The sequence below is a fragment of the Dendrobates tinctorius genome, unplaced genomic scaffold (assembly GCF_039654945.1).
Source record: "Dendrobates tinctorius isolate UK_male_01 unplaced genomic scaffold, ASM3965494v1 ptg000395l, whole genome shotgun sequence".
Classification (NCBI taxonomy): Eukaryota; Metazoa; Chordata; class Amphibia; order Anura; family Dendrobatidae; genus Dendrobates; species Dendrobates tinctorius.
This window is the reverse complement of record NW_027362061.1, coordinates 2,265,442-2,285,448: the sequence shown is the minus strand read 5'-3', so window position 1 is coordinate 2,285,448 and position 20,007 is coordinate 2,265,442. Positions and strand designations below refer to the sequence as shown.

At 43.2% G+C, this 20,007-nt stretch overlaps 1 protein-coding gene across 1 annotated transcript in view; it reads right to left on the bottom strand.

The window, feature by feature from the left end:
* LOC141076227 (uncharacterized) overlaps positions 1–19,700 on the bottom strand; it is a 60,375-nt gene extending 40,675 nt beyond the window's left edge. The window contains exons 1-2 of the mRNA XM_073563584.1: positions 19,612–19,700; positions 10,885–11,654 (exon numbers count right to left, since the gene is read on the bottom strand). Coding sequence (XP_073419685.1) covers positions 10,885–11,502 — 618 coding nt within the window. The 5' untranslated portion in view covers positions 11,503–11,654; positions 19,612–19,700. The remainder of the gene's footprint in view (positions 1–10,884; positions 11,655–19,611) is intronic.
* Between the last annotated feature and the right edge of the window lie 307 nt (positions 19,701–20,007).

Genomic DNA, 20,007 nt, shown 5'->3' with positions numbered 1-20,007 from the left:
GTGAATCTATAATCTAATTTATGCACTTAGCATAAGAGAGACTTAGCAGAGAGAAGCGGCCAATCCCTCCGAGCAGGAGGAGCTACAGGAGCGATGAAAATGTCGGAGAGGAATATAGAGGTTGGGAGAACAGCTGAGACGGGACATGACAGTCCAGCTGAATCTGGGATGGTTGGGAGCTATGCATTTGAGATGCTGTTGTGTCATTACCTTAAAAAGGCGGTCCATGCTCGGAAATTCTACTAAGATGAGTAGTCAAAATTCCTCCAGAAACTCACTGCCAATTATTGCAAGCGCTTGATTGCAGTTGTTGCTGCTAAGAGTGGCCCAACCAGTTAAAAGGTTTAGGGGCAATCACTTTTTCACACAGGGCCCTGAAGGTTTGGATTTCTTTTTCCCTATATAATAAAGATCTTCATTAAAAAAACTGCATTTTGTGTTATCTTTGGCTAATATTTACATTTGTTTGGTGATCTGATACAAACATGCCAAAGAATAGGAAATGTGTGTGCATATGTCTATGTATACATATATACAGTGTGTGTGTATATACATATGGTGATGGTGAGGAGGCAGGGAGGAGTTTGTGTGGAAAATGGAGAAGGCGTGCTAAGTGCTGGCTCACAGGCCACTGCAACGCATAACGGAGCTTGTAGTATTAGAGTGCAGTACGCCGGGGGACAAGAAGTGACTGATAAACATCAGAGCTGCATCTGGCAGACACCAAGTGATGCTATCTGCCTCATAAAGGTATATATTCCTATAATAAGAGTATGGATCCATTACTGGCACATAATAGTAAGATTAATGAATACAAAATTAAACGAATTAGGGTAGTGGATAACTTTTAATATTTGGTACAGAAACCTTTGTTTGTAATTACAGAGGTCAGACGTTGCCTGTAGTTCTTGACCAAGTTTGCACACACTGCAGCAGGGATTTTGGCCCATACTTCCATACAGATCTTCTCCTAATCCTTCAGGTTTCAGGGCTGTCGCTGGGCAGCATTGATTTTAAGCTCCCTCCAAAGATTTTCTATTGGGTTCAGGATCAGAGTTTGGCTAGGCCACGCCAGGACCTTGAAATGCTCCTTAGTTCCTCTTGCTGTGTTTTGGGTCATTGCCATGCTGGAAGACCCAGCCACGACCCATTTTCAATGTTCCAACTGAGGGAGGAGGTTTTTGGCTAAAATCTTGCGATCCTTGACCCATCCATCCTCCCTTAAATACGGTGAAGTCATCTTGTCTGTTTTGCAGAAAGACACCCCTAAAGTATGATGTTTCCCCCCACCGTGCTTCATGGTTGGGACGGTGTTCTTGGATTTGCACTCATCCTTCTTCTTCCTCCAAACATGGCGGGTGGTGATGATAGCAAAAAGTTCTATTTTGGTCTTATCTGACCAAGTGACATTCTCCCTTGCCTCCTCTGGATCATCCAGATGGCCATTGGCAAACTTCTAATGGGCCTTGACATATGCTGGTGTGAGTAGCAGGACCTTGCGTGCCCTGAAAGATTTTAATCCATGATGGCATAGTGTGCTTGTAGCTCTATTACTGGCACCCCTGCATGGTGGGATGCCAGCTTACTCACTGCCTCAGACCCTCGGCACAATCCTCAGCGTTCTCCTGCTTCCTGGTTGTGTGAGAGCCGCAGCTCTAAGCAATGCACCTAGTACACACATGCGCGCACTCCCCCATTCTTAAAGGGGCAGAGCAAGTATATACTAAATACTCTTAGCTTGTTGCTCAGAGATATTTAGTATAATTACTACACCTGGAAGATGGCTTCCAGCTAATTGCTGGGAGTCATCCTATATAAAAGACTCCCTCTCCCTTAGGGATTCGCCATGCAACGTGTAGAATCATTAGTCAGTAAGGTGTACTACTAGTGAGTTATGAGGTCCCCTGGTCCTGGTTTGGCTAGTGTCCTAAACCTGTATTCCTTGCCTCAGTGTGGCCAGTCCTGAATCCGTCATCCCCTGGTCCCCGAGCAGCCAGTGTCTGAAACTCATTCCGGTGTGGCAAGTCCTGTATCCGTAGTCCCCTGGATCCAGAAAGGCCATGGCTTGAATCTCATTCCCGGAGCGGCCAGTGCTTGAAGCTTGTCCATGAGTGGCCAGTGCCTGAACATTGTCATCTGGTCTGTGTTCGCCCAAACCCTGTTCCAGTATCATAGACCAGAGTGTCTTAACCTTGCCCTAATCAGTGTCAGTAACCATTCTGTAGAGGTACCAGAACTTACTAGTCTGAACAGAGACCTATCCCTATTCAATGTCAGCGAACCTGACCCCTGGGGTCTGCAGCTGCAATATTGGGTTCTGCCCCGGAGTGGTACCTGGCGGCTACCTGCAGGTCAGTCTGTATCCACCAGTTAACGCTAGGTAGCTGATTAGCTATGCACACTTCCTGAGCAGGCCCAGTCCTGTGATCCCAGCTCTCTTCAGGTCATTGACCAAGTCTTACCATGTAGTTCTGGGCTGATTTCTGACCTTTCTCCGAATCTTCCTTACCCCACGAGACGAGATCTTGCATGTAGCCCCAGACCAAAGAAGACTGACAGTCAACTTGTGTTTCTTCCATTTTCTAATAATTTTGTCAACAATTGTTGCCTTTTCACCAAGCTGCTTGCCTATTGTGCTGAAGCCCACCCCAGCCTTGTGCAGGTCTGCAATTTTGTCCCTGGTGTCCTTAGACAGCTCTTTGGTCTTGGCCATGGTGGAGAGGTTGACGTGTGACTGATTATCTGGAAAGGTGTCTTTTATACAGGCAACAAGTTCAAACTGGTTGCAATTAATACAGGTCACAGCAGAGTAGAAGGGCTTTTTAAAGAAAAACTAACAGGTCTGAGAGAGTCTGAATTCTTGGTGGTTGGTCGGTGATCATACACTTATTTCATGCAATAACATGCAATTTCATTATTTTAAAATCATACAATGTGATTTTCTGTTTTTTTTATTTTTAGATTTTCTGTCACCGTTGAAGTGTACCTGTGATAAATATGACTGACTTCTCCATTCTTTGTAGGAGGGAAAACGTGCAAAATCGGCAGCGTATCAAATACTTATTTTCCGCACTGTGTCAGGATCTTGGCTGTACATGTCCTTAAAGATTCATTTCTTACATTCGCATCAAGACATTTTTCAACCAAACTGTGAAGTCGTGAGCGATGAGCACGGTGAGAGATTTCACCAAGATATTGCACCTATGGAAAAAAGAGATCAAGGACAATGGAATCCATCAATGCTTGTAGATAACGTTGGGCCATTGTAGGAGATGACCCGGTGCAGGAGTACAAGAGACAAGAAAAAGAGCTGTCACTGAATGAGGGCCACAGCTTATAATGCAATTTCTGTGACTGTGTGTAATCCGTAATAGTGTTTAGATATGTCTTAGATATTGGAATTGCTGCTAAGCTTCCTCTAAGTATCAGACAATTGGCCTAACAAAATATCACGCATCTTTATATTTGCAGAAATAATGTTTCCGAGTCCTGAAACTTTTATGTATCAGTAACATGTAGCAGTAAAAGGAAAACTTGTAGATATCGTAGAAACAAGGGACAAGTAAAATTGTCATTGTCAGATCTGAATTCAGAAGGGGAGAATCAGGAGGACACGGCTCGTTTCATAACCCAACCGGACAGCTTCTTTTTAACCAATGAATTATTAAATGTTAAACAGCTACAAGTCCTACAGTCAGCGCAGAGACCATAGAGTCGGTGATAGGGGCGTCACATAGGACTTGGCTCCTAGAGAAAAGGAAAAACAAGGAAAACTGAAGCACAAAAAATAGGGATCATACGACCTAAGGGGGGGGGGGTAAGAGGGAAAGGTAGACATTGCTCCATGAAACTTTAAGCTGATTTTCATCATGCCGTAATTATTTAGTTTCTAATGCAGCGTAATACAATAAATAAGAGGGGTGGTATTGTGTTTAACCCCTTTCTGACATCAGACGTACTATTCCGTCCATGTGCCCTGAGCCAATTTGACCATTGACAGAATAGTACGTCTCGGCGATCGGCCGCGCACACAGGTGGTGTGCGGCCGATCGCGGCCGGGTGTCAGCTGATTCTCACAGCTGACACCCAGCACTAAGTGCCAGGAGCAGTCACAGACCACTCCCGGCATTTTAACCCCCAAAATACTGCAATCGAACACGATCACAGCATTCCTGGTGCAGTCAGAGGTCTGACAGTCCCTCTGCCTTTGGATCGGAGACCCCACAACGTGACGCGAGGTCGCGATCACTGCCATGGTAACCTGATGTTGTCACGACCAGAGCTAAGAAACTTCCTGGTCATACGCAGTGCAAGTCAGGCGGTCTCTCAGTGTCAGGGCACTGAGTGCAGCGCTGACAGCTTCTATAGCAGGGGTGGGGAACCTCAGGCCCCAGGGCCATTTACGGCCCTCGATGACCTTTTGTCAGGCCTCCGAGCAGATTCTCAGGGACCGCATTCTTGGGCAGGGAGCTGTATTTTGATTGCCAGAAGCTCATTAATTTCTTCTTGCTCTGTTAGCACACACACGCAGTGTTCACTACTGAACATTGAAGGGCATGCAATGAAAGATTAAGTCATGAAACCAGTGCCAGAGTCAGGATGTACTTTGTGGGCGGAGCTTGTACAGCCCCCGAAGGATGGTATAAATATCCAAATGGCCCTTGGAAGAAAGAAGATTCCCACCCCTGTTCTATAGCATGGGGATGTTGCTTCATCTGCCTGCCATAGAAGCGATCAGCCTGCAAAAAATGACTGTCCCATGGTGGGACAAAGTGTAAAAGATAGAATGAAATGAAAAAAACATGTAACTAATTGTAGAAATAAAAAAAATAAATAGAAAATAAAAAAGTCAATATTTATTCTAACATTAAATAAATATTTGAATTAAAAAAAATCTAAACAGTAAAAGTACACATATTTGGTATTGCCACGTCCATAACGACCCAACCTATAAAACTGTTCCACTAGGTAACCCCTTTAGTGAACACCATAAAAGCAAAGACAAGAAACAACGCTTTGTCATCATACCGCCAAGCAAAAAGTGGAAAAACACTTGATCAATAAATAAACATGGTACCGCTGAAAACGTCATCTTGTCCCGCAAAAAAAAGCCCCCATACAGTGTCATCAGAGGAAAAATAAAAAAGTTATAGCTCTCAGAAAAAAGCAATGAAAAAATAATTATTTTTTTATATAAAATAGTTTTTATTGTATAAACATAAAAAATGATATAAATGAGGTATTGCTGTAATCATAGTGACCCGAAGAATAAAACTGCTTTATCAATTTTACCACACCTGGAACGGTATAAACGCCCCCCCCAAAAGAAACTCATGAATTGATGGTTTTTCTTCATTCTGCATCCAAAAATCAGAATAAAAAGCGATCAAAAAATATCAAAAAATTATAGCTCTCAAAATGTGGTGATGCAAAAACTATTTTTACAATGAAAAGCATCTTTTAGTGTGTGACAGCTGCCAAGCATAAAAACCCGCTATAGCACCTCATTCACATGTCCTGATATTTCTGGTACTGGTACTGTGCCGGAGATCGACACAAGCAGGGGAGAATGGTGAGTCGTGTTCAGCACCTGGCACTGGGGAACAGCGCTTACTGTAACGCTTCTTCCCCGGTGCCAATGCGTGTCATATGAATGATATCCATGTGATTTATGTGTGCACGTATGCTGTTTTGTGGCCCATGCTGACATTAAAAATGGACGTCAGCGTGGTTTGCTCATGGACACACGGTCCGTGGAAACACTCTGACATGTGCACAGACCCATTCACTTGAATAGGCAAATAGTGCTCCGGTCCTCCCGAGTCTCTCCGCATGGCTGCCCAATGGTATAAAATTCTGTGACACACCCATGGTGTCTATATGATCACTGCAAACCCTAGATGAATTCATTGAGGTGTAATTCATAAAATGGGGTCACTTATAGGGGGTTCTGCTGTTCTGGCACCTCATGGGCTCTCCCAGTGTGTCATGGCACCTGCAAACCATAACAGTAAAATGTCGCGCTCCTTCCATTCTGAGCTCTGCCATGCACCTAAACTGTGGTTTACCCCAACATATGGGGTATCAGCGTACTCAGGACAATTTGCACAATAACTCTTGGAGTCCAATTTCTTCTGCTACCCTTGAGAAAATATAAAAATTGGCTTAGAAAATATCATTTTTGTGGGAAAAAATATTTTTTACTTTTATGGCTCTACGTTATAAACTTCTGTGAAGCACTTGAGGTTCAAAGTGCTCACTACACATTTAGATAAGTTCCCAGGGGGGGTCTTATCTAAATAAGATAAGTTCCCTGGGGGGGTCTAGTTTCCAAAATGGGTTCACTTGTGGGGGATTTCCACTGTTTAGGCACATCAGGGGCTCTCCAAACGTGACATGACACCGCAGACCATTCCATCAAAGTCTGCATTCTAAAACGTCACTACTTCCCTTCCGAGCCCCAATGTGCACCCATACAGTAGTTTTCTGCCACATATGGTGCATCAGTGTACTCAGGACAAATTGGACAACAACTTTTGGGGTCCAATTTCTACTGTTACCCTGGGGAAAATAAAATATTGGGGACTAAAAATCATGTTTGTGGAAAAAATGATTTTCATATTTTCACACCCAGACGCTATAAACTTTAGTGAAACACCTGGGGGTTCAAAGTTCATATCACACATCTAGATAAGTTCCTTGGGGGGTGTATTTTCCAAAAAGGGGTCACTTGTGGGGGTTTCCACTGTTTAGGCACATCAGGGGCTATCCAAACGCAACATGGCGTCCAATCTCAATTCCAGCCAATTTTGTGTTGAAAAAGTCAAACGGCGCTTCTTCCCTTCCAAGCTCTACCATGCGCCCAAACAGTGGCTTACCCCCACATATCAGTTATCAGCGTACTCAGGACAAATTGCACAATAACTTTTGCAGTCCAAATTCTCCTGTTACCATTAGGGAAAAAAAATAATTGGATCTGAAGTAAAGTTTTTATAAAAAAAGTTAAATGTTCATTTCTTTTTTAAAACATTCCAAAAATTCCTGTGAAGCACCAGAAGGGTTAATAAACTTCTGACATGTGGTTTTGAGCACCTTGAGGGGTGCAGTTTTCAAAATGGTATCACTTTTGGGTATTTTCTATCATATAGACCCCTCAAAGTGACTTCAAATGTGATGTGGTCCCTAAAAAAAAAATGGTGTTGTAGAAATGAGAAATGGCTGGTCAACTTCTAACTCTTATAACTTCCTAACGAAAAAAATTTGGTTCCAAAATTGTGTTGATGTTAAGTAGACATGTGGGAAATGTTATTAAGTCTTTTGTGTGACATAACTCTGTGATTAATGGGCATGAAAATTCAAAATTGGAAAATTGCAACATTTTCCACCAAATTTCCATTTTTTTCACAAATAAACGCAAGTCATGTCAAAGAAATTTTACCACTAACATGAAGTACAATATGTCATGAGAAAACAATGTCAGAATCACCAGGATCCATGGAAGCGTTCCAGAGTTATGACCTCATAAAGGGACAGTGGTCAGAATTGTAAAAATTGGCCCGGGCATTAACGTGCAAACCACCCTTGGGAGTAAAGGGGTTAATGGCTAACTGAAAAGATGGTAACACATTGCAAGCTTTCCAGACTACTCAGGTCTCTTCAGGCATAGAGTAATACAAAATCTGAAGAATCACATAGCACAGACATAATGCAATAGGTAAGACAAATGACGTGAAGTAGAACTATCATTATGGGGGAGGGATAAACAGTGGTGGCCATAAATATTGGAACAGTTCATAGATTAGGAGTGTGAAAGTTTTATTGTCCCCTGATAGGGGTCTGGTTCTGTGTTGTGATGCCCCACAATGTCTGAGGAGAAAATTCCTTAATTGATATTAGACATGAATCCATGCGACACATTCATTCCTGCATTGAGAGTGTCAAAGACTGTCATGAGTTTATACTCCCAGATCCTTCTGTTTCTCTGAGATTTGAAGTTACCTTTTTCATACAAGTAATTTCATGTCCATGGTGCTGTGATCAGGGCTGCAAAAATGTTTTGCCACAGGTAGATCTATTCTTTTTTCTCTTATTGTGTAGTTGTGAGAATTCATCCTTGTTCTAAGCTTTTGCCCTGTCTCTCCCACATACAGACCCCCCAGTTGGTACAAATAATTAAGTACACCACTCTTAATTCTTTGACGCCCCCGGAAGAAGCAGGCGGCGAAACGCGCGTCGGGGTGAGGGGACGCTGGATCACACTTGTAATTAGAGGTAATATTACTTTTTCATTCCTTGTGCTCTGTGCATATCGGCATATTTATGATCAGGATTCTTGACGTTCTCATTGTGTCCGTGTTATTTTACACGGTTATAGTATATATGCCTTTAGCCTCTGAGTGGTTTCCCTTATACCCTTAGGGGAGGGATATTTTGGATATCATTGATCTTGTTCAGACATTGTATATGGGTTCTGACTGTATGGAATAAATATTATAATTATTGATATAAGAATTGATATGTACTGTCATGTAATTGGTTCATACATGTCAGTCTTACATTGTCTCCTCATGATTACTTAAGTGTGTACGGTGTCCCCTATTACGACATTATGCTTTTGTCATTTTTAGAATTTTTGAATAAAATGAATTTTTAATATTATTGGGATTTCTTCCTTGTTCCATGTTTATATTGATGGGATATGTGATACGGATTTGCGTGATTTGCCCTTTTGGATTAGGTTTTGGGACATTGTAGTTATTCTATTTGTACACTTAACAAGTGTCCCTCATTTAGTATTTACATAAAGGGTAAGAATGGAGATGAGAACAAGTAGCATTACTTGATTAAACTATTTGCATAGTTTTTCCCTCTCTGCTTTAGAAGTCAACAAACTGGCTCCATAACACAATGCATAATTAGCATATCAGCAAACATCACTAGTGATCAAGGTAAGGGCACAATAAAAGTCAATATTACCGGCTTACAAACAAAAGTCTGTTTTCTTGACCAACTAGAAATTAAACACTTAAAATTAAGGCCAACATACAGATAACATTCTATTATTCTCTATTTGCTAAAAATAGTTGTCTGGTTAATTAAGGAACACTGCTGTATGTCTTCACAATGGCAAAAGTAAAAAAAAAAAAAAGTTTATAAAAATATTAAAAAAGTAAAAAAAAATATGAAAGTTCAAATTCCCCTTTTGCCCCATTTAAAATAAAACAATAAAAAATACATATTTGGTATTGCTGCATTCAGAATCACCCGATCTATCAACATAAAAAAAGAATTAACCCGATCACTAAATGGCGTAATGAGATAAAACGTAAAAAATGCCAGAATTAAGTTTTTTTGGTCGCCACACTATTACATTAAAATACAATAACAGGCGATCAGAAGATTGTATCTGCACCAAAATGGTATCATTAAAAACGTCCGCTCGGGCCACAAAAAATAAGTCTTCACCCAACCCAAGATCATGAAAAATGAAGATGCGACGGGTATCGGAAAATGGCGCAATTCTTTCATACTTTACCTAATTAAGATGAGTTAATTTTACTGATAAATGTTTGTTTTTGGTCGTTTATTTTCTGTTGGTATTTGGTTTATTCTATAAAACTCCCATATAATATATCATTCTTGAACACACGCCGCGTGCATCATGTTTTTGTACAATTTGTGAATAATGTATATAGGTTCTCCTCGTCTGAGTTATTTTTGATGGCCCACAAAATACGATTTTCCTGTAACTCATTTCTCACACTCTAGGTATAATAATGACTTTTCCCCGTGTGGGATTTTTGATGTTTGAAAACGTTGTCGGTACCTGCTTTCTGGGGTCTCTTGAGGTTTTTATGTCATGTGAGCCCTGTGCCCAATCAGCGCTGACATCACTGTCCCCACCTTCGGACAAATCAAGCATCATGAGGCCGTCAGAGAGCAGCCGCAGCCCTGGCTTCCTGCTGATGTTCAGACCAAAGGAAGGAGCAGTGAAGCTGCCGCTGATTGGGTGCAGGGCTCGTGTGATGTGAGAACCTCACATTAGCCCCGGGACCGTGAGTCTCAACACCACTGAAGTGGAGCCGGCCCGCCAGTGGAGTGTGTTTTTATTTTAATGAGGTCAAACGTGAGGAATGAGTTCACTGAGAAAAAAAAAAAAGATATATATACTGTATTTTTTGGACTATAAGACACACCTAGGTTTAGAGGAAATTAGGAAAAAAAATTGAAGCAAAAATTGTGGTTAATTCTGTACTTAATATCCCCTATCCTGGTATATATGGTCCCCTCATCCCTACCCTGGTATACATAGATCCCTCATCCCTATACTAGTATGCATGGCCCCATCCTTATCCTGGTTTGCAGGGCTCCCATCATGTCGTAGTATGCATGGCCCTCATCCTTATCCTGGTATGCAGCGTCCCCATTTTGTCCTAGTATGCAGGGTCCCATCCCTATTCTGGCATGATTGGCCCCATCCCGCTCCTGGTATGCATGGCCCCCATCCTTATCCTGGTATGCAGGGCACCATCACTATTCGGGTATGACTGGCCCCCCATTCCAGTCCTGGTATGCATAGCCCAATCCTTATAATTGGCCCCATCCTGGTATCCATGGCCCCATCACAAAACATTAAAAAAAAGCATTACACTTACCTACCCGGCGCTCCTTTGCTGAATCCTGCTCTGATACCAGCAACTGCTTTATGCTTGTAAGCAGCACATGGCAGGGACATAATGCGTTGCTCACAAGCAGAGCACAGCTGCCAGAGTACTCGCCTTTAAAACTATATCAACATTATGAACATAAAAAAGGCTTCTCCCCTATGTGATGTCTCTAATGTTTATTAACAGTTGATTTCCAAGTAAAATATTTCCCACATTAAGAAAATGAAAACGGCTTCTCCGCTGTGTGACTGCTCTGATGTCTAACAAGATGCGCTTTCCGGTTAAAATATTTCCCACAATCTGAACAGGAAAAAGGCTTCTCCCCTGTGTGAGTTCTATGGTGTTCATTAAGATTCCCTTTCTGGTTAAAACATTTCCCACATTCTGAACATGAAAAAGGCTTCTCCCCTATGTGAGTTCTCTGGTGACTAACAAGATGCCATTTCTGGTTAAAACATTTCCCACATTCTGAACAGGAAAAAGGCTTCTCCCCTGTGTGAGTTCTCTGGTGAATAAGAAAAAGTTTTTTTTTGTGAAAACATTTCCCACATTCTGAACATGAAAAAGGCTTCTCCCCTGTGTGAGTTCTCTGGTGGGTAACAAAATCTGATTTATGTGTAAAACATTTCCCACATTCTGAACAGGAAAAAGGCTTCTCCCCTGTGTGAGTTCTCTGGTGAGCAACAAGCAGTGATTTACGTGCAAAATATTTCCCACATTCTGAACATGAAAATGACTTCTTTGCTTTAGGAGCAGTTTGTTTTTTATTGCCTCTTTTGTGACTTTGATTTTTCTTAGTAGTCAGTAATGAATCAGAAGATGGGACTCGTTTCATAGGATCAGATGACAGATCTTTGCTGTGAATGGATGATGATATATCTGGAGTAACAGCAATCACTTCAGTTGTATCTTGTAGGATCTCAAGATCATCAGATTTCAAAATTGAAGATGTCAGCTCTCCCTCTGATCTCCTGGTACAGTCATCTGCTAAAATAAAAAAAACAATTATTTTTAATAAAATATCCATGAGTTTTATATCTTTGAACGTTTCTACTTAAACTGTCCATAAAAATGGCAAGCTAAGTAAAAAACTTTAATTATTTACCAAGACAATGAGAGTTCACAGTCTAATAGAAAACCTTGTTGGATGAGCCAGTAGTGTGCGGTGTTCAACTGTTTGTTCATTCTGCCTCCCAAATATCGAATAAAAAGAAACCAATCAATGTTATGTAGGCGAAAATAATACCAATTCTCATCTCACAAAAACAAGTCCCCACTCAGGTCCATCATCTGTCGATGGAAAAACAGAGGTTCCCACACTATTAGTGGCTCAAAGGCTGCTGAAAACCAACAAGGTTTCTATAAACCAATCCAGCAAAATCCGCTCTCCCTTCGGAGTCTTGCAGTGTGCGCAAACAACATTTAGGATCCCTGTATTCAGCAATATTATAGTGAGAAGAACCCACTTAATTTGCGGTGTGTGTCTCCTGGAGCACAATCTGGGCACTATGTGCTGGGTAATAAAATGGCAAATGTGTAATTTTCACTCCAACATCCACTGCGTGTTAATTTCCGGAAAGTGGCTGTGGAGTCAAAATATTCACTCCTCCTACACACGTGGTCAAAATTGTTGGTACCCCTCGTTTAATGACAGAAAAACCCACAATGGTCACAGAAATAACTTTAATCTGACAAAAGTAGAAATAAATCAAAAATCTATGAAAATGAGCAGATGAAAGTCAGACATTGCTTTTCAGCCAGGCTTCCACAGAATTTTTAAAAAATTAAAACTCATGAAATAGGCCTTAACGTAATCAGTTCATGACCGCCAATGGTAGATAAACGCCGGCGCAAGCAGGACTTTGTGCAGCGCAGTCGTTTGTCTACGGTCGGCAGTTTTGTGCTCATCGGGACCCCACATACCTTATAACTAGGGGATTCCACCCCAAAATGCTTCCTGTGACCCCCTACCTCATTGAGACCTGATCGGTACAGGTCCTTATGACGTCAGCGTCACACCAGCCAATGAGACAAATCACTGGGAAAGTTTGTTGCAGCAATGAACTTTTCCTGGCGATCTGCCCCATAAAAACGCTGTTTCTCCTCAGATCTCCTGTCAGTAAGAGATTAGAGGAGAAAGTGTTACAAGAGCTGCTGGGAACAGCTGTGTCAGTCAGCGATTGTGCTATAAAGTAACAATACAGATAAGGCAGGTTAGGGTTAGTGCTATAGTTAGGGTTAGTGTTGGGACTAAAGTTAGTGTTTATTCTAAAGTTAGGGTTAGGCTAAAGAATTAGGTTTTTCTCAATTGTTTCCCCAATAATTTGGTCACGTCAGAGTTTTCTATTTCCGGGAAAAAAATAAATAAATAAAATGGTCCGTCAGTATTATAGTGCAGAGGAGGCTTATGCACTTTTATGTTCTGACTGTGAAGAAAGTGCAGTGTCAGATGGCGATGTGGATTTCGAGGGCTTTAGTAGCAGCGACAGTGATAGCTCAGAAATGAGCAGTGATTCTGGTCCATCCTCACACACAAGGACCAGTACAACAAGGAGGACAAATAGCGCTTCTGGAGAAATGTCTCCAACTCCAATGCCCAGTACTAGCGCTGTCCCTAGTGCTCGTGAATTGGCGCACACCAATGTCCAAGGGGCTTTGCCTCTTGATGTAGCATTTCCCAGATGGGAGGCTTCGGATTCGGCTACTCCATTCATCCCTAATTTTAATGCCATTCCTGGTATAAATGTGGAGGTGGAAAATTTTGGAACAATTAATTTTTTAATTTGTCTCTGACAGATAGCTTGCTAGAGCATATTGTCCTACAAATTTATATGTGTCCCAATTCATCAGCCAGAATCCACAATCCTATTATGCTAGGTCAAATTTATGGACACCAACTAATGTCCTAGAAAGTAAAACATTTTTAGGACTTACATTCAATATGGAGCTTGTTAAAAAAATGAGCATTCAGTCCTATTGGTCCAACTGCCCTGTTCAAGCCACCCCTATGTTATTTCCATTGATGAGTCCATTATAAAATTCAAAGGAAGACTGCATCTTAAGCAATTTATTCCTTCTAAGAGGGCAAGGTTCGGCATAAAGCGCTATAAAATGTGTGAGAGTTCAACCGGATACACATCAGCTTTTCACAATTATGAAGGGAAAGACAGCAAACTGAACCCACCAGGAAGCCCTACTTATCTGGGGACTGTCAGGGTCCTGACAGCGCCAGCGTACAGCCTCCGCTAAGCAGGGACTCACCCGCACCGTAGGGACCCCTGGGGACAAGAATAGCCGGAAAATAAAGATGAACAGGACCTGAATGTAGAAGTTTAGCAAGCCGGCATAGGACATATGGTCATGTGACTGCAAGGGGGCAGGGCTTAGTGTCCTGCTTTCAGAGGAGGTAGAAAACTCAGAGTCAGGCAAAGCGGGGGTCAAGCACAATACAGGCAAGTGAGGTACCTGAGGGATAAACAGACGGAAGGTCAGACAAAGCCAAAGGTCATACACAAGATATCAGTACAGTACCAGGGATGAGACAGAACGGACAGTCAGGGCCAAGCAGAGATCAAAACCAAACAGACGTAGAAGGTACCAGGCAGAATCCAAAGCGATATCCAGAGAACAGGCCGAGTCGTACACAGAGAATCAAGCAACCAGAACACAGCACTAACACACTCAGGGGTCACCACACAATGCCAAGGGCGAAAGTATAACTGACGGGGGATGGGAGCTTCCTGAGGCTATAAGAAGCCTCCCCAGAACCATGAGAGGCCACCATAATAGGTCCCAGGTGTGCAGGTGAGAGTCTGCACTGAGATCAGAACATTAACCCCAGAAGTGCCGGTCATCCAGCACTGGTATCATGACATGGACATCTGGAAAAATGGTTTGGGAGATGATAACTCCATTTTTACAAAAAGGCTACAATCTGTATGTTGACTACTACTACACCAGCATACCCCTATTTAAAAGTCTGGTTGAACATAACATAGGGGCTTGTGGGACCATTCGCAAGAACCATTAGGGGTTTCCACAATCATTGGTCAAAGAAAAGTTCTGAAAGGGGCAGTCAGGGGCTTTACACAATGGAGAGCTGCTTGTCCTTAAGTATAAGGATAAAGATATTTTTATCCTGAGCTCGATCCACACAGATGCCACAAGGGCCACTGCAGACCAACAGGGATCCACTACTCCAAAACCTGTGTCTGTCACTGACTACAACAAATATATGGGGTGTGGACCTTGCAGATCAGGTTCTACAGCCATACCAGGTATCAAGAAAATCAAATACCTGGTATAAAAAGTTAGTCATGTATTTGTTTCAGGTGGCCACATATAATTCTTTTGTGTTATACAAAAAAGCCGGAAATGCAGATACTTTCCTTGATTATCAGGAAAAGGTCACTGAAAATCTTGTTTTTGATAATTTTGTCCCCGCCAATCCTTTAGAATGTGAAGATGTTAGAAGACTCACTGAGCGACATTTTATTGCACTCATCCCAGTAACTGAAACAAGAAAGAACCCCCAGAGAAGATGTCGTGTATGTTCCTAGAGAGGAATGAGGCATGATCCCCGCTATTATTACCCACAATGCCCATCATTGCCAGCCTTATGCCTCCATGACGGCTTTACAATCTTCCACACAGAACCACGTTGTTGAACTGTTTTGACATTCAAGTATTTGGTTTATTTAGTGACAGACACATTTCAGTAGAGCTGACTTAACAATTTCCGGGGGTAGGTGGGGGGAGGTCTCCAGAGATACAAGCTGGGCACAATATATTGGGCACTACAATCACATTTTTGCAATTTTTGCTATAAAACTTCTACTACGAGTTTCTGGAAATCATCCATGTAGTGAAAATGGTCACTATATCCCTAGATGAAATCCCAGAGGGGTGTCATTTCCAAAATGGGGTCACTTCAGGGAGGATTCTCTTGTTCTGGCACTTAGCGGCTCTCCAAAGTGCCATAAAAGCAGAATCCCCCCTGAAGTGACCCCATTTTGGAAATGACACCCCTCTGGGAATTCATCTCTGGGTGTAGTGACCATTTACCTATCTACCTATTTTCCAATGTAATATCTGGGGTTAAAAAAACATTTTAGGCCGGTTTCACATTCGCGCTTTTGAGCGCAGCGACGGCCTGCGCACGGCCGCCACTAAGCCCCGCCCCCTGCCCCGCCTCCACCAGTATCTCCGCCTCCGGGCGCATGACGTTGCATGCGTCGTGCGTCCCCTATCTTCATCACAGAGGGCGCAGGCCGTGCGCAGTCTGCGCACAGTCTGCGTTTGGCGGCGCATGCGTCCTTTTGACGGTGCGCCGAGCAGCGCCAAACGCAACCTGTTGCATTTTGGTTGTGCTTCGGCGCACCGTCAAAAGGACGCATGCGCCGCCAAACGCAGACTGCGCACGGCCTGCGCCCTCTGTGATGAAGATAGGGGACGCATGACGCATGCAACGTCATGTGCCCGGAGGCGGAGATACCGGTGGAGGCGGGGCAGGGCTTAGCGGCGGCCGTGCGCAGGCCGTCGCTGCACTCAAAAGCGCGAATGTGAAACCGGCCTTATTCGTATAAATGTACCATATTATTCGGACTATAAGACGCACTTTTTCCCAAATATTTTTTGGGGGAAATGGGGGTGTGTCTTATAGTAGGAATATACTTACAAATGATGCAGCGGCGCTCTGTGCTGCGTGGAGGGCTCCGCCAGCATTTTGTCAAAGCCCGGAGACCCCTGCAGCTCCATTGCTGCGATGCGGTGGTCTCCAGAAAAATGGCCGCTGTGGGCGGCTCATGCTCAGATTCAGATCTCGCCCCAAGATCTCGTTGCCGAGATCTGAATCTGAGCATGCACCGCCCCCAGCTGCCATTTTCCCAGAAGCCACCGCATCGCAGCAATGGAGCTGCAGAGGCCTCTGGCTTTGACAAAATGGCGCCGCCGCCCCAGCACAGAGTGCTGCCACCGTCCCAGGTAGAGCGCTGCCGCACCAGCATAGAGCGCTGGCGCCACCCCAGCACAGAGCACCGCTGCCGCACCAGCCTGGGATGGGATTTTCCGGAGGCCACTGCACCAGCATAGACCTCCGAACAACCTCTGTGATTACTCTTGCACCTGTGCTGATCCCCCCCGGTAAGCTGAATTCAGACTGTAAGACGGACCCCCATTTGGCACTTTTTTCCCCTATTCTCGTTTTGAAAATTTGGGGTGCATCTTATGGTCCGAAAAATACAGTAATTTTTTCTTCACTGCCCAATGGTATAATTTTCTATGGAACAGCGGTGGTGTCAGTATGCTCACTGCACCACTAGAAGAATTCATTCAGGGAAGTATTTGGTAAAATGCGGTCACTTTTGGGGCTTATGCTGTTCTGGCACCTCAGGGGCTCTGACAATGTGACATGTCACCCACAAACAATTCCAGCAAAATCTGCTCTCCAATATGGCGCTCACTCCCTTCCGAGCTCTGCCATGCGCCAAAACAGTGGATTACCCCCACATATGGGGTGTCAGAATACTCAGGACAAATTGCAAAATAACTTTTTGGGTGCAATTTCTCCTGTTACCCTTTGGAAAAAACATTTGAGGTCGAAAAGTTAATTTTTTGTTGAAAAAATATGATTTTTTATTTTCACAACTCTATGTAACTAACTTCTGTGAAGCACTTGGGGGTTCAAAGTGCCCATCACACATCTAGATAAGTTCCTTGGGGGGTTTAGTTTCCAAAATGGGGTCACTTCACTGTTTAGACACGTCATTGTCTCTGACAATGTGACATCACCCACAAACAATTCCAGCAAAATCTGGTCTCCAATATGGCGCTCCTTCCCTTTCAAGCTCTGCCATGCGCCCAAACAGTGGTTTAGCCTTTTTATTTCCACGGCTCTACATTATGAGCTTCTGTAAAGCACCTGTGGGTTCAAGGTGCTCAATACACATCTGGATAAGTTCTCTAAGGGGTCTAGTTTCCAAAATGGGGTCACTTGTTGGTGGTTTCCACTGTTTAGGCACATCAGGGGCTCTGGAAATGCGACATGGCATCCGCTAATTATTCCAGCATATTTTGCAGTAAAAAAAAAAGAGAATTTGCAAAACAAAATGTATCATCCATTTTCTCCTGTTACCCTTGTGAAAGTAAAAAAAAAATTAGGTGTAAAGGAAAATTTTTGTGAAAGAAAAGTAAATGTTTATTTTTTCCTTCCACATTCCATTCATTCCTGTGAAGCACCTGAAGGGTTAATAAACTTCTTGAATGTGGTTTTGAGCACCTTGAGGGGTGCAGTTTTTACAATGGTGTCACTTTTGGGTATTTTCTGTCATATTTACCCCTCAAAGTGACTTCAAATGTGAGGTGGTCCCTAAAAAAATGGTTTTGTAAATTTTGCTATAAAAGTGAGAAATCGCTGTTTAACTTTTAACCCTTATAACTTCCTAACAATAAAATTTGATATAGTTGATATAGATGATACTGCGCAGGCGCCGCCATCACCGGTGACATTGTGCTGGATGTAATTTTTTTCTAAGCCTCACAATAGCCACAATATTATAGGCATTATCACCAATAATATCAATGCTATTATATGCATTATGTAATAATGGGGGGCAGGTCAGTGAGGGATCAGCGACCTGTCATAAGCCAATACAGAGGAATATGTAATCAGTGCACCACATAAAGCCCCGCCCACAGCCCCACCCACAGCCCCGCCCCAGAGCACGAGAATCTCATTAACTGAAAGCTACAAATACAGATTACACCACAGTAAACCAGAGTTGCCCTCATTTATGGTGGACCATTGGAGCTACTATGGATCCTGAGCAGAAAATTAGAGAAAATAATATTGCTCCCCATTTCAGGGGAGATTGTGCAGGAATCTGAATTCCTTAGGATCAAAAACAATGTAATTTATTACGAGGAGTGACTCCATGACACCAGGGCTGGAGCCAACACATCTCCTGCAGGCGGGAATAAATGTATATTACAGCCATCAGCCACGCACAGCTTAGAGAGGCGAGTTGTGAAATACTCGCCAGGATTCTAGTACTACGAGTACCAAATCCTAACGAGTAAACTCGCTCATTCCTAGGGACCATGAGACATTCAGCAGCACAGAAGGGAGAGAAGATTCATCCGATAAGATCTCAGGGATCTAGGAAGCCAACAGCATCATTACCCTCCGCTTTCTCTTACAGGCCCAGCATAAGATTTTTCTTCAAGTGATTTTCTATCTTCTCAGCACATTCTACGTACGCTGTCATTTGGCTTTATAGTTACAGATCTGGGCAGGTAACGGTCAGCGTCTCCTAATGTGAAGGAGAGAATGGCTGTTTCCTTTCTTTTGAGAATAAACTTCAGTTGTGCAAGCCTTTACTGAGAAAGGAGTAGACATCTAAGGCCGGTATCACACTACTGTGTGTGATGTGAGAAACTCGCACGAGTCTCTCGCATCAACACCCGGCCGCCGACACTCAGGACCGGAGCTGTGGTTGCATGTATTTCTATGCATTTCTATGCAGCCGCAGCTCCGTTCCTGAGTACCAGCAGCGGTGCTGGATGTTGATTACGAGAGATTCGTGCGAGTTTCTCGTATCACACAAAGAAGTGTGATTCCGGCCTAACTGTGTGATCGGTGTGACTCTTTAAGCATGCACTCAGCCTATATTGGGTCAGGCACATGCAATCATATAGGTACTGCTTTAAGGGATCACCCTCACACTAATACCAGGGGGTAGGTGGATCCTCCAGGTCGTAAGTTCTATAGAAAAGGACTTTCAATGCCCAAAGTCATTTGAACAGTTTTAGGTGGAGGAGAATGTTGTGGTCTAGAGGCAAAATGGTGATCATGGTAATACGGCCGGACTACACCACCGATAAAGCAGCCACAGCCGGTGACTGAGAGGAATCTGTGACGTCTCTGCATTCAGTGGTCACTACTTACCTGGGTAGTCATATGTGGGAATCTCCTCTTTACACCACTCATCATCTCTCACATATGTCTCTGTAGTATTAATATGGGTCAGATCTTCACCCTGAAACAAATATTGTAAAAGTCACAGACAGATGGAGAAGTCCCATCTATGATCAGCTCTAATCCTGCCATCTCCACCGCTCTCATTACACAAGTATAAAACATATAATACTGGTGGATAAAACAAGACTGAGCACAAAACCTTCACAGCCGTCTACACATCATAGGGGAGATCTCCTGACACCGTCTCTCCATCTACCTGATGATCCTGAGGAGCACTGGGATCTTCTTGGTTACAGTCCTGTGGAAGAAGAGGACGGGGACATCTCTCTGGTGTTGTCCTCTTACTGGACAGATCTGGAGGAA